At 44.1% G+C, this 14,633-nt stretch overlaps 1 protein-coding gene across 1 annotated transcript in view; it reads left to right on the top strand.

The window, feature by feature from the left end:
• The window catches only part of PRDM2 (PR/SET domain 2), a 126,708-nt gene that overhangs the window by 17,914 nt on the left and 94,161 nt on the right, over positions 1-14,633 (top strand). Inside the window, exons 2-3 of the mRNA XM_066606720.1 lie at positions 1,756-1,832; positions 10,979-11,096. Coding sequence (XP_066462817.1) covers positions 1,824-1,832; positions 10,979-11,096 — 127 coding nt within the window. The 5' untranslated portion in view covers positions 1,756-1,823. The remainder of the gene's footprint in view (positions 1-1,755; positions 1,833-10,978; positions 11,097-14,633) is intronic.

The following is a 14,633-nucleotide window of genomic DNA, read 5'->3' on the forward strand; positions in this document are numbered from 1 at the left end:
ACCCCATTGACTATAATGCGTCCATTTGGTTTCTGCCCAGCTGCCTGAATTTTATCGTTAAAGGCACTGCATGCTGGGCTATTTTGTGTTGGATTTGTCATGGAACCTCTGATTAGCGGTTCCAGCGCAGATATGAACCCGGCCTATGGCTATGTCCTAACTGGGTAGAGTTGCCACATGGAAAATCAAGGCCGTTTACAGTAGCAGCAATGTGGACAAGTTTTTTCAAAATCTTGTCCACGCTGCGGAAAATTCTGCACTAAATCAATACGGAAATTAAAACGCAGTGCGGAATTCCACAGCATGTCCAATTTAGGAGCGACTTTGCAGTGCGGACTCATAGTATGTAAGGCCCCCTGTCCACGGGCAAGGCGGAATATCGCTAGAGATATTACGCTACCGGGGAGCAGGGGGGAGAACTGTCAGTTCTTTGCGGTGAGCCTATCTGACAGATAGCCTCACCGCGGAGAAACGCGGCAAATTGCAGCATGCCGCGATTTGAGTCCTACGAACGGAGAATCGCTATGATTCTCTGCTCATGGACGCCTGCGCTGCGCTTTCCATAGCAACGCAATGGAAAGCGTGCACTGCGTTACCCGCAGACAGATTATCGCTGCAAGTAATACAATGCCCTGCCACCTGTGTACAGGAGCCATTAGGCTGAAAAAAGACAAGTGTCCATCTAGTTCAGCCCATTTCCACCCACCCTTGTTGATCCAGAGGAAGGCAAAAAAAAAACAAACAATGATGTAGAAGTCAATTTACCCCATTTTGGGGGGAGAAATTCCTTCCCGACTCCATAATAGCAGTCAGAATAATCCCTGGATCAACGTTTGAGTTCCTACCTGATTGTAAGACCTGGAACAACAACCCTGCTGGTCACCTAACGTCTATATCCTGTAATATCATAGCACTCTAGAAGGACGTCTAGGCCCCTCTTAAACTCCTCTATGGATTTTGCCATCACCACTTCCTCAGGCAGAGAGTTCCACAGTCTCACTGCTCTTACAGTAAAGAACTCCCTTCTATGTCCTTGATGAAACCTGTTTTCTCTAGACGTAGCGGATGTCCTCTTGTTACCTTCGCAGTCCTGGGTATATACAGATCCTGGGAGAGATCCTTGTATTGTCCCCTAATGTATTTATACATAGTTATTTGATCGCCCCTTACCCGTTTTTTTCCTGGGTGATTAATCCCAATTTTGATAGCCTCTCTGGGTATTCCAGTCCTCTCATTCCGTTTATTAATTTAGTGAATTTCGCACCAAATGATTCAGACTTCCACGCTGAGGATTTTCTGTGTTCCACTGGGAAAAATCAACAGCAAATCTACCCCATGTGTACATGGCCTTAGGCTAGGTTCACACAACCGTGAGCACCATCATGGTGCCCAAGAGGTTGCAAGTACGCAATGACATGCATACTTTCTGCATGCCGCCAATCCTGATGCACTATCTTGGCGTGAATGCACACCTAATACACACCAAGATAGAGCAGGCTGATTTTTTATTTTTTTTGTGCGAGTAATATGCGTGTGGTTGAGTGACAAATCAATGGGCTATTGGCATTGAGTGTGTGCGGGGAAATTCTGCACTCAACGGACAATGACACTACGCCCGTGTGAGAGCGGCCTTAGGATCCCACCAAACAGCATCTCCCACCTCCTCTCCCAGCACTCCAGTGATGTCACATGATATGAGTTTAGTTACATTCTTACAAACTGTGTCCAATTTACATTCTATCTCTTATCCCTTAGTGCACATGTGATCGGAGACGTGACGACTTTGTGATGCGCAGCTTTCTAGAACCTACCAGCAATTCACAATGAATCAGGTAAGTGAAAAGCGGAGATCTGTCCTGCGTCATGTAGTCATTCACGTAAATCGCTTTACAGCGTGTTATTATGATGTATTTTACTGGCAAAATACAACTACTAGATGTAGAATAAAGGGTTAACACAAATTCCCATTGACGCAGTGGTGCGCTGTGTGTTACAGACTATCCTATTATCCCAATCAGCAATTATCAGCATTAACCCATCTGTAATTATCCACCAACTTAACTTTTTACACTGTGGGATAGACCAAGTGCTGCCAAAAATGGACGACTGAACAAAAAATTGCGCAGGCGAAGGAGAGGTTGGTGACATAAAATGAATGTCGCCTTCAAGGAGAGTAGTGGGGTCTAACCCCTATAACGCTGCCATGCAGTCCTGTAATGCGCCTGTGCAGCGCCTTCCTTAGATTAGATGGCACTGTCAGTTTTTCCAGGGTGCCCTGTGCCCCTGATATAGCAAAACAATTACATATATTGCACTGATAGGCATTCCGCTTGTGAAGAAAGTAGCAAGATGGCAGTGTTCCTACACCAGGACAGCTCAGTAAATAAATACTGTACCAGAACCAGGCTTATAACATAAATACAGCACCGGAACCAAGCTCATACATAAACCTAGTACCATAATCAAACTGATAGCGTAAATGCAGCACAAACCAACCTACATACATAGATACAATACCAGAACTAAGCTCATAATGTAAATACAGAAGCAGAACAAAGTGAGTGTACTATAAGGAGTGCCTTGGCACACCAGAGGGGAGGGGACAGACCTCAGAGGAGGAGGATTCATGTTGCTTTATAAGGTTGGGTGGACCTAGGTGGTGATTGCCCCCAGCCTACATCGTCCTGGTCTTCACACCACCTCCTCCCCTCCCTCTTCCTCATACAAGCTAGTGGATGATGCACTGCACGGGTCACATATAACCAAGACCAGACATGGCATAGTCCCCTGTCACAACCGCATTGCAGTGGAGACCATGTGTGTCTGCCTGTTGTGGTCTACTTTATATAGACATCTAGAACCCTGGCAAATGCTGATCAGTACAGTCACTGTTTAAAAAAAAAAACCCATAGGGCTTGTCACCCAGCTTTCCTACAGTCCGGAATGGCAAATCTGCTTGCTTATACAGTGATACAGAAATGGTCCGATCTGACAACACCTATAAGATAGCCAGCATTGACTTACATGAAAGTTGCTGTTTTGCCCATAACTAATGGAAGGCATTCCCACAACAAGGTAATATCAAGTTAGTGATGACTGTGGATGATGAAAGGGTTATGATTTAGGTTTTGCTATACAGTACTGCATTATTCCTGTCCCATGACAGTACTGCCTTATGAGTGACATCATTACGGGCATTTTACCTGCTTGCTGATGTCATTATTTGTTTTATGGTGCTGTGATGTCACTGTGTGCATGATTTGTTTGTGTGCTCTTTTTGTCCTTTGATGTCATTGTGTGTTATCCCTGAAGCATATGCAGCATTATTCCTGTGCTATGACATCACTGTGTGTATTATTAGTCATTGACATTATTCTATCACTGAGTGGCCGATTCTACCTACATTTCCACCTCCTCTGTCTTTTCTTTCTCTGAACTTGCTTTATTATTCGATTATGCTGATGAGCAATTTTTTCCTGCAACGCCCCAACCATATGTTTCATTTCTCATTCATGAGATGCTACTACCGTAAGCGGTGATTTTACACTTGGTTCAGATGTGTCTTGGTACAAAAACATCTTTGACAGTAAATGACATGAATGCTGGGAAATGTGTTCTCAGATGTGCCCTGCTGTATGTATTCACTATAGCCACTTAGTATAGCCACTTTGATATAAGGAAAGTTTAATGAAAGGTTACATTGACTCTGATTAAACTATGGATGATGTGTTGCAATGAGAGCAAAATGAATGTACATCGCTTTCCTGCCACATACAGGTTTTACGACTTGATGAATAGAAATTTTTATCTTCAAAGCATAATGAAAAAGGTTTGGTACGGTGTTAGCCAGTAGAGCAAAATGTGATTGTTCCCAGCAAGAGAAACCAAGTCATCTTGTAGATATGATACCTTTTAATGGCTAACAAAAATACATGATGTTAAAGCGAGCTTTCAAACCTCTCAGGGTTCTTCCTCATTGCCTGAGGATGGGTTCTCGCTTGAGGAAGAACCCTGAGAGGTTCGCAAGCTCGCTAGAACATCATGTATTTTTGTTAGCCATTAAAAGTTATCATATCTACAAGATGACTTGGTTTCTCTTGCTGGGAACAATCACATTTTCATCTTAAAGGCAAAATGGTGTCTGTTTTTGCTTTTAAGTTTTTATTGCCTGCAGGTAAAGCTCTATATACTTACGCCACATGTGCATTCAGAAGACGGACATAGAAAAAGAGTTGCACAAGCAGCACTCACTTATTGCTCACAGGGCAAGATCCAGCAGAGCAAAGCCACAAAAAGGGAACCTGGACTATAGTTCCAAGATAATCCATAAGAGACACATGGTCTGTGGCAGCACAACGATGCAGTAGAAAAGTAAAAAACTTTTATTCCTCCATTTTAAAGCTTGGCAGCCATGCTTTGAAATGGAGGAATAAAAGTTGTTTTTTTTTTCTAACTTTTCTACTGCATCGTTGTGCTGCCTCAGACCAGAAGACGGACCTAAGTGGAACATCTTGCAGATGTTCTGATTGGTCTGAACTAGAAGGCACAATGGTCACGGGTTGGGATATGGCGGAATAAGACTCAGGATACGATACAGCAGATGGAGTAACCAAAATGTTAAATATTTGAAACCGCAAAATAAGTGCCAACAGTTGGATTTTTTTCAGTTATCTTGACTCCTATATGCCATCAACTACCCCACAGCGATACCGTTGGAACAATAGTATGTGGTTACAAACAATACAATCTAGCAAAAATACATATTATAGAACATAATATACAGTTTCTTTTTGGGGTTAACAAGCCTCCGCCTATCAACTCGTTTTATATTTTCCCACTTACAAAATGTCTGAATCCCAAAATAAGGAATGTTCTACTTTCCCCCTGAAAAGTGCGAACAACTCGCAAGCCCTTGAGCAATACCAAATGTTTTTCACAGTTCAGTCTGTCTCACGTTGCAACTAGTTGCTGGTACAACAGGCCTGCTGGCTAACTATTACCTGTTCCTGTAGGTGTGCACACCTAGAGTCCTTTTAGAGGCTGGACTGACTTACATTTTGCTGTGCTGGAGTCACAGCTTCTACCAACCCAATCTCTTCTGCAGCCAAGTCCGATGTTGGGAGCACCACTCTTTACAAAAAATCCCGCCCCTAGAAGAAGTTGTCTCTGCTGCAAAACTCGGCATGCAGTTACATCTCAGGCAGATATACAAATGATTAGAGTCGTGGCGAGATTAGATGAATGTTCTTGCCACCAGAGGCCCTAAAAGTGGTTCCACCCTTGGCCTATAAAGAGGCTCTCAGAGGTGTAGTGGACCTCTTTTTACACTTATTTAGAGCTGGTTGACTACTAGACGCCAGTGCGATGCAATTGAATAGATTTCGCCCAGTTAAGCTGGATGGTCAAGTCGATGAATTGCCTGCCACCTAGGCTGTTTTAAGCAGACTGTTATGAGGTGTTAGAACTAGTTACAGCGAACACAAGGTGACTGATCTCAGGATTCCCTTGACAAACCATCGTTGTAGTTCCAATTGTTTTGTTGACTGCTATCCAGAGACAGGTGGCATCATTGTTACCTGTGTCTGTCAGGACTATTTCCAAGCACTTGGCTGAAGGACATTTGGTTTCATCACACCCATTACATATACTGCATTTGACACCCACACATTGTTGTCTGTTTGCTATGCTATGGTGTCATAAACGACGACTGGACTGCTGCAGAGTGAAACCGGGTTGTCTTCGGCAATGAATCCAGGTGTCATTTTGGCAAGAATGATGGCAGTGTTCGTGTTTGGAGACCTCAGGCTGAGTGCCTCCATCCTGCCTTTGCTGTGGAGTGCACACTGTCCCCTCCTGGTGTGATGGGCTGGTGGCCATAGTGTACGACAGTCGGTCAAACCTAGTAGGGGTACTAGGGATAATGACCACTCAGAGATATGTTCAAGATGCAATGAACCCACATGTGTTGCGCCTCATGGTAAATAAGATGATGCTCGGCTGCACACACAAGGGTGTCACAGGAAGCCCCACAACATTGTCACACTTCTGTGGGTGCCCGGTCACCAGATTTATTGCCGGTGGTACAACAGGGTACTAGATCCTCCATGCCCGCCCGTATCACCTCTTATATCAAAGCTAGAGGTGATACAACAGGATACTAGAGCCCCCATGCCCCCCCCCCCCCATATCATATCTTGTATCCAAGCTAGAGGCGGTACAACAGGGTACTAGAGCCTCCATGCCCACCCGTATCACCTCTTATATCCAAACTGGAGGCGTTACAACAGTGTACTAGAGCCTCCATGCCCTCCTATATCATATCTTGTATCCAAGCTAGAGACGGTACAACAGGGTACTAGAGCCTCCATGGCCGCCCATATCACCTCTTCTATCCAAGCTGGAGGCGGTACAACAGGGTACTAGAGCCTCCATGGCCGCCCATATCCCCTCTTCTATCCAAGCTGGAGGCGGTACAACAGGGTACTAGATCCTGCCTTCAAGTGGTCAGTTTTCCACAATTAATTCTCACTGTGCTCTGATATCAACATTTCGATCACACAGCGAAGGTTTCATTCAATTCCAACAACTTTCTAGGTGTTTGGTTTTTTTAAAAAAAAAATGTTTTTCCTGACGAAGCATGTATAAACCAAGCCTTCGTATGCCAAATTGCAGAACCTTTTATGCCCCTACCGAGGAACAACCAAGTGGGGTAGGCAAATAATGCTGCCATAATTATAATTGGTCACAAAAAATAGTGCCATGCAGACAGCACCCCTGAAAATGATAGTGTCACTAAAAACAATAGTGCCCAATTGTGCTCCAGGTGGTAAGGGTGCATCTCACAGAAGGTGCAAACATCTTTTTTTTTTTTTTTTTATCCCAAAAGGTAATGGTACCAATCTTCTGTTCCCCACAGAAGTGATTTTGTCAGTGCCCTATGCTCCAATAGTGCTCCTCCTGGTGCCCTACGCGCCAATAGTGCTGCTTCAAAAGTGATAGTGCTTACTTTTTGCCCTTACTTACTGACTTTTGATGGTAATAATGTGCCTGACTGTACCCACACACAAACTTGTGCACAAGAAAGCTTCTACTGGCCTAACCACAATGAGCACAGCATCTGCTTTTGGCCTGGAGCTTGCGGCTTGAGACATACAAGATGCTTACAAGACTGATAATGATAGGGCAGTTTCTTGCTCTAATGTAGTGTTCAACTGTGCTGATACAGCTGAGAGTGGGGATTACTTAGAGATTTGGGTGAGCCCTTTCCCCTCCACTAGTTGCACCTCAACAATGTGAAAAGAAACCCTATATTAGAACCTCCGCCAGAAAGAGTAATAAACAGTACCAAATAGCTAGCCCAGCTGGATGCCGCCAACCCTTGGGGCTCTCTCACACATACTAAATGCACGGGTTTTCCACGCGTAATTCACAGCAACTAACTTTACGTAACTTGCAACAGTGCCTCATACACACAGCGAGCAAAATGAGCACATGGACATGCCAATCTTTGCGCATATTACGTGCGCTTGCATGCCAAGATGGTGTTGGGGATTTGTCGGCATGCAGCAATTTGCAATGTATTGGCTACATGTTGCTTTCTCCCTGCGCGGGTGATACGTTGGTGATAACACGTTCGTGTGAGAGCGCCCTTATACAAGGATGTGGATTTGACACCGCCATGTACTACCATTCATTCATATGAGCACAGTGTGATATTAAATTTCCCCTGCAATGATTGACCATGGGGACTACCTGAATGCTTTCTCATTTGGGGGAACCCCTACTCCTATCTCAATGAAGTGCAATGGGGTTAAGGAACAATGTATCCCATAATTCTCAGCAGGTGTTATTTTCTGGATTTCTATTATAGGAAACTGAAGTTCTTCCTTTGAATAAACAGTGGAAGGATGCGGTCTAAGCTTTTCTCTTCTATATGATCCAAGGGGGGGCAGATGTCTCATTTAATAATGCTGGTCACTAACATTTTAGATCTGTGGCTGCTCTTAATTTTTTGTTTTTGAACTTGGACAACAAAAACCTAAACTTTACATTTGTAGCATGTGTTACTAAATGACTGACAAAGGTTTGCGCTTCCTGTAAGCCCCCGACCAAATGTTTAGCTCCTGCTGCTTGCTAACCACCTTTTCTAGTGTCCTCCATGTATGCAGTGTTCTACACAGTGATGGGAGTTACTACTCAAACAGATGGTGCTTAGAAATACTAGATTGCATTTCCTGAACGGAGGACAGAAATGTGATGGTTTAGTTGCATCCCTCTTTGTAGTCGGCAATGAAGTCTTTTGAAAAAGCGAGATTTAAAAGGCAACTCCACTTTCGAACAACATTGCACAGTTGAAATCTGCATGAAAAGTTGAGCAACTTGGTAAATACTAGTTTTCACTGATCTTGTTCTGATTCTGAGCTACGGGGTTTCCTTTCATGGTGATGACCAAGTGAAAGTAGAAGTTCTGTTTGTACATGTGTGTTATCGGCACTGTGCAGTCACGTGACTAGATTAGGTTTAAATCTCCCACAATACACTGTTCTCTTGTGCTCTGCCTCCATGTAGAATAAACCGTAGAGGAGACGTAAAGGGATGTTCTCATCTCCGTTATCTGGTTCCATGAAGGTTTCCGCTTAATCCCGTAACTGGAGGCGGAAGAATAATGGCACCCGGCGCGTTGATGACAGCAGTGCCTTGTGGCTCCACTTTCACGCTATGTCGTGTAGGTGGGACATGCTGCGCCAGAGTGTATGAGTTGATGGGGGTAGACTCTGCAGCGGCACGCAGGAACTTCCGTCAAACTTTAGAAGTCATGCAGGATTTTACGTGCAGCAGACCTCACGGGGTGGCGGGGTGGATTCACCGTGGCCTAATACTTTAAAAAGAAAAAAAAAAACATGCGCCCCGGCAAAATATTAAGACCAGTGTTTGAAATCGTGGTCTTAAAGATACATCCCCATCTTGGCTTTTCATGGCTGAGATGAGAAAATTCTTGGAGTTTTGTTCCGACCATCCGTAGGGAAGACCCACCGAGCGCGTGGCAGAGCACATATTTAAAGTGAACAGGAGCTACGAAAATGGCGTAGAACAGCGCACAACATTGTTTCCGACTCTCTCCATAACCTCACTGAGCACTACAGAAACACTGTTGCACTAAATGCTCCCTTTCCAAAGGCTCCGATCAGATGGCCGTTAGCCATTGCAGCGTTTCCCCATTTCAGTTATGCAAAGCCGAGATGGGAATACCCCCTTTATTAAATTTTCCCCAGTATGTTCTGTTTGGCGCGATTGGCCTCTATCATACGGCAGATCCAACATGCCATCTTTGTTTTTCTGTTCTTATGAAGGAACAGAAATACTACAATTTTATCGGAAATGTGTACAGAGCCTCAAATGCAGAATTTACAGAGACTTAATGTAGATTTGAACGGCTCGGTATTGTAAAATGTGGCACAATAGTGGAGTTTCCCTTTAACTGTAATTAAAGGTGTTTTTTAGGACTTAAAGAAATGGCTAAGAGCAGAGAATGGAATAAAATATCCACTACTTGCCCATTAAATATTGTTCCACTCCTGCAACGCCCGCGTACCCATCGTCATTCACCTTGATTGTTACAGCCGATCACTGGCCTCGGGTTACATGATGTACAAGGCGATCTCGCCCCTGAAGCTAGTGGTTTTGGCTGCAGCTGCCTTGTGAATGAGGAAGACTATATGACCACTGTAGGAGCTTCCAGGACCGGAGCAGTGGGACATTTAGGCCTCATGTCCACGGTACAATTAACATTTAAAATCCGCTGCGTTTTTCCTGCACGCAGCTCCGCGCCCCATAGGGATGCATTGGACACCCGCAGGTAGTTAAATACCTGGGGATGTCATTATTCCCTTCAGGCGCGGATCCGCGTGCGGGAAAAAATCCGGGCATGCTCCATTTTAGTGCGGGTCTCCCGCGGGGACGGCTCCCGCAGGCTTCTATTGAAGCGTATGGAAGCCGTCCGGATCCGCGGAACACCCGTACCATAACTAAAACTCACCTGTCCTGGACGCTGCAGGTCTCCCTTCTGTCGCGGCCGGATCTTCTTTCTTCGGCCCGGCGGATGTGCTCGGCGCATGCGCGCGGCACGCCACTGGCGTGTCGAACACATCTGCCGGGCCGAAGAAAGAAGATCCGTCCGGGAAGGAAGGAAGATCCGCAGCGTCCGGAGAGGTGAGTTTGTTCTTATTTTTTGGCCTTATGTCCGCGGGGCAGGAGGGACCCGCTGCAGATTCTGCAAGGAGAATCCGCAGCAGGCCTGATTTTTTATTTTTTTTTCCCCCGTGGACATGAGACCTTAACGGGTAAGAAATATAGTGTAAGATTTTATTCCATTCACTGCCCTTTAAAAAAAAAAAAATTAAGTCCCTGAAAACCCTTTAAAAGATGTGTCGGCTCTATCTGACATGTCTGACTTAGTAAATACTTTTTCCATGAAAAAATAGTTCTGGGGTGGTTTTTTTTCTCCAAACTTTTCATACTCCTTCCTCTGCTTATTCCTCCTGGAAATGTTTGAGTAAATTGACAATTGGGTGTTACCATTTTTCTTGTCAACGGATTATGCTCCTACAGTTTTTGATGCTGATTGGGCAGTGTCCATGTGGCATTGCTAAGGGGAATGGTAGCACCCAGCTGTCAACTTATGTATACATTTCCAGGAGGAGTAACAGAGCAATGCAGAGTTCTAAGAAAATCTGATCCATAATTTCATTTTGGAATGCGAATGTTTACTTAGACCTGTCAGAGAGCTGCAAAGTTGTCTTTAACTCGATGAAAAGCATATCTGAAGGATGGACACCGGATGGGGGTTACTGTGCGGTTTGTGTGATCTTTGCTGCTGGGAATATCTCAGATAGGATACATTTTGCTCGGGGGCTTGTAATGAAATGTTTTTAGTTTTAGAAGTGGTAATTTACTTGTGTTTTCATGCTTTGACTTGTAGGATGCAGTGAAACCTCCAGAGGTAGCCGAGACGTTGGCTGATGTGCCTGAGCATGTATATAGAGGGCTTCCCGAGGAAGTAGTGCTCGCCCCCTCTGCTGTTAATAACTTACGGCTGGGTAAGTCAATAAACACTGCTGTCATATTTGCAAAAAAGCGGCTTATCGATGATTGCAATCCACAGCTTTATGTGACAATATGACACGTATCCGAAGGAATCTTGAAGGATCACGTTGACTTTGACTGTCAAGATGATGGACACCACAACCGACCCTGACTAATCCCATTATAAGTCGATGGGATTACTGGGCGCTAGTGGTATCATCATACGGCACACATGGCAGAGCATTGTGGCTTCCACTATAAATAAGGCTGCCATGTATTTAACCATATTAAACTCTGCTCTTGGCTGGCAGGGCTTAAAGGGGTTTTCTGCCCCTTTTTTTCAACTGGATGGGGGTCAGTTGGGCTACTCAGGTCCCCCATCTATCAGTTTATCGTCCGACCAGATGTCAGTACAGCAGGCTTGACATTGTCATTAGTCAACAGGGGAGGAATTGGGGGCATCCGCTGCACTCCCATTGATATCAATGGCAGCGCTGCACTTCTACTTCCTGTTCCTGACACCCTGTCCTGGGCAGGAAGTAGATTAAAATAGCAGGGTGGATGTCCAATTGATTTAAACGGGAATGAAGCCAGTGCCCCCACTTCCTCCTCTGTCTAGTTGATAATGAAGTTTGGACTGGTGTACTGGACAGCGTGCTGGATGATTAGCTGATGGATGTTGGGTCCTGATCGGTGGACCCCTGTCCAACGATTTCTGATGACCTGTCCATAGGAGAGGTCATCAGTTGAAAAAAGGGCAGAAAAACACTTTTATTATGTAAACGTTAAAAATACAATTTGCTGCAATATTTAATTATTGAAGTATATGGTAGAATCAATCAGATGATTACAAATTCAGGTTCCTTAAGGGGTTAGAAAATAAATTTTTTAAATTAATAAACCGTGCCTCTTCCCGTTTTTTTTTTTTTTTTTCCCCCACGAAACAAAAAAATCGACATAATTGATATTGCAGCATACAAAAAAGCTCAAACTATTTAAGCATCGCATAATTTATCTCATACGTCATAAAATTTCATTTTTTAGGTCATCTTGTCTCCCAATAAAAACTAGAAGGTGATCAAAAAGTCATTGGTTTAAACAAATGGCAGCAATTAAAGCTACAACACACCCCGCAAAAAAGTTATGGAGTTCTGAACATGACAAGCACACACGCACGCGAAAAATGGCGCAGTTGCAGTTTTTTTCCCCCATTTTACCCCACTTAAGAAAAAAAACAAATGTTTGAAGCTTTCCAATACATTATATGTTGCACTACATGGTACCATACAACTTGCACCACAAAAATCTAGTCCTTACACGCTCACGTTTACGGAGCAATAAAGTTATAACTGTTAAAAGGCGAGACTAAAGAAAGCGAGCGCCTCAAAAAGAATGGGTGATTGATATTTCGGATGTATTATGACAAAAATGAACACCATTTGAAACAAAGCCTAAATGATTAACACTTGAGATTCTGCTCAAATATGCATTACTAGTAGAAAGCCCACCCTAGGATGGCAATATATAATGTAAAAATAATGAGCGGCATGCTCTGACATGCGGGGGTTAAATGAAAGCTTGCAGTAATTGGTTGCTATGGGCAGCAAAGATTTTCTTTTAGACATTTTTCCTAATAGTGCAGTACCAAGCCACTTTTCTGTCGGCCACCCTGTAGATGCTATGGTGATCATGAGTGAGGGTGAGGCATAGCGTGTAGTTGCTTCATACATCTACAACAAACAGCACCACATCAGGATAAGACACATACATACACACACGCACACCGGGTTACTTCGAATGATTTTCCTGGTTTGAACTCACATTTAATAACTCAGATACATTAGATTTAATATTAATGGAAACAGAAAGTCAAAACATTTTTGTTGCACAATATCCAAAATGTTCTCCACATCAGAGGTGATCAATGTGGCCCCTTTGTCACTGGATACACGCCGAGCCTGTAGTCAAGTTCCTGCCATACACTTTGTAGTGGATTATGACTAATGGATGCAATGACTTCTGGGATGCCACAGATCCTACATTCCGGGTGGTAAGGCGGACATGTAGTCTCTAACACCCCCCCTCCCCCCTCCCAGAGAGAAATCACAATGTGTAAGTTCCAGGAAACGTGGAGGCCAAGGAAGAAGTCCACTATCGTCACCATCTGCACAGCCAATCCATCTGTTTGGTAGTCAACGTTCAAATTTGACTATATTGTGAAAATGGGGGATTGGTGCTCTGTCCTGTTGGAAGATGGAACCTGGGATTTCCTGTTCTGGCTGCGGTAGAATCCATATCTGTAGCGTCCACATGCAACGTCCCTGTGACTGTTTCCTCATGGATTAAGAAGGGGTTATACACTTTTCTACAGGTTATCGCGCCAAATACATTCACCTTGTGGGAGTCCCACATACGCTCCATGTAACAGGTGGGTTTTCCCTCCCCCAGATTCTGACATGACGTTTGATAAATGCCCGAAAGATGGAAGGCGACTTTATCACTAAACACTAAAGACTCCATGAAACCATCACTTTCCATTAGAGTTTGCATATTGTCACAGAAAGAACGTCTCCTCGCTTTGTCGTCGGGGTCTGTAACAACTGCAGTCGGTAGGGATAACATCGCAAACATTTGCACAGAATCTGCCACACAGCCGGCGATAGGATGTTCAATTCTCTGCTCACTCGGATGGTGGATTTCTGAGGACTTCATGTGAAACTTGCGCTCTGCTGCTTCCACGCTTACTGGTGGCCAGAATGCTTTTCGCATACCAATAGTGTGTGTGTGTATATGTATGTATGTATGTATGTATGTATGTGTATACATACATACATACATAAATAATTTTTTTATTTTTATTATTTTCTTTAAAATCAGAGTTCCGCTTACAAATTGTGCGCCCGCTGGGCGGATCTTCACCAAAGTTTGTTCAAAAATGACACTGCACTCTAATGACAGACCAGCAGCCATGAATATCAAAGCCACAAAACTCTACAACAGAATAAAATTTTTGGGCCTATTCAGCAAAACTGTTTACCAGTAAGACGTTCATTGTTGCCCATAGCAACCAATCACAGCGCAGCTTTCATTTTACCTCAGTAGCTTAAGAAATGAGAGCTGCTGTGTGATTGGTTTCTCTGGGCAATAACAACCATCTTACTTGTAGACAGTTGCACGGAAAAACATCCCCCTGTAGTGACAATAGTGGTCGGGTTCTGCAAGGACCTTGCAGCTCTGCTGTGGCAGGCAGCACCCAGCGATCACGTGATCGCCTGGTCGAATAGCAGAAGTTAAACGTCTGCTTTCTCTCTTCCGTTCTTGGCGCTCATTGAGTGCTATGTAGCCTGTAAAGGAGAAGGCAGAAGCGGTTGAAAACTACATTGGTGGAGCTTTAACCCCGTGCCGTATTTTTACTATAAGGTGGGATTAAAGCCCAGGACCAAGCACTGTAAATTTACAATGCTTGGTCCTTAAGGAGTTAAATCTGACAAAACTGTAGACGGCCACTCTGAATGGAGCTTCCCAATGCAAATGTGAACATGGCCATCATC

This window comes from Eleutherodactylus coqui, chromosome 6, assembly GCF_035609145.1.
Source record: "Eleutherodactylus coqui strain aEleCoq1 chromosome 6, aEleCoq1.hap1, whole genome shotgun sequence".
Lineage (NCBI taxonomy): Eukaryota > Metazoa > Chordata > Amphibia > Anura > Eleutherodactylidae > Eleutherodactylus > Eleutherodactylus coqui.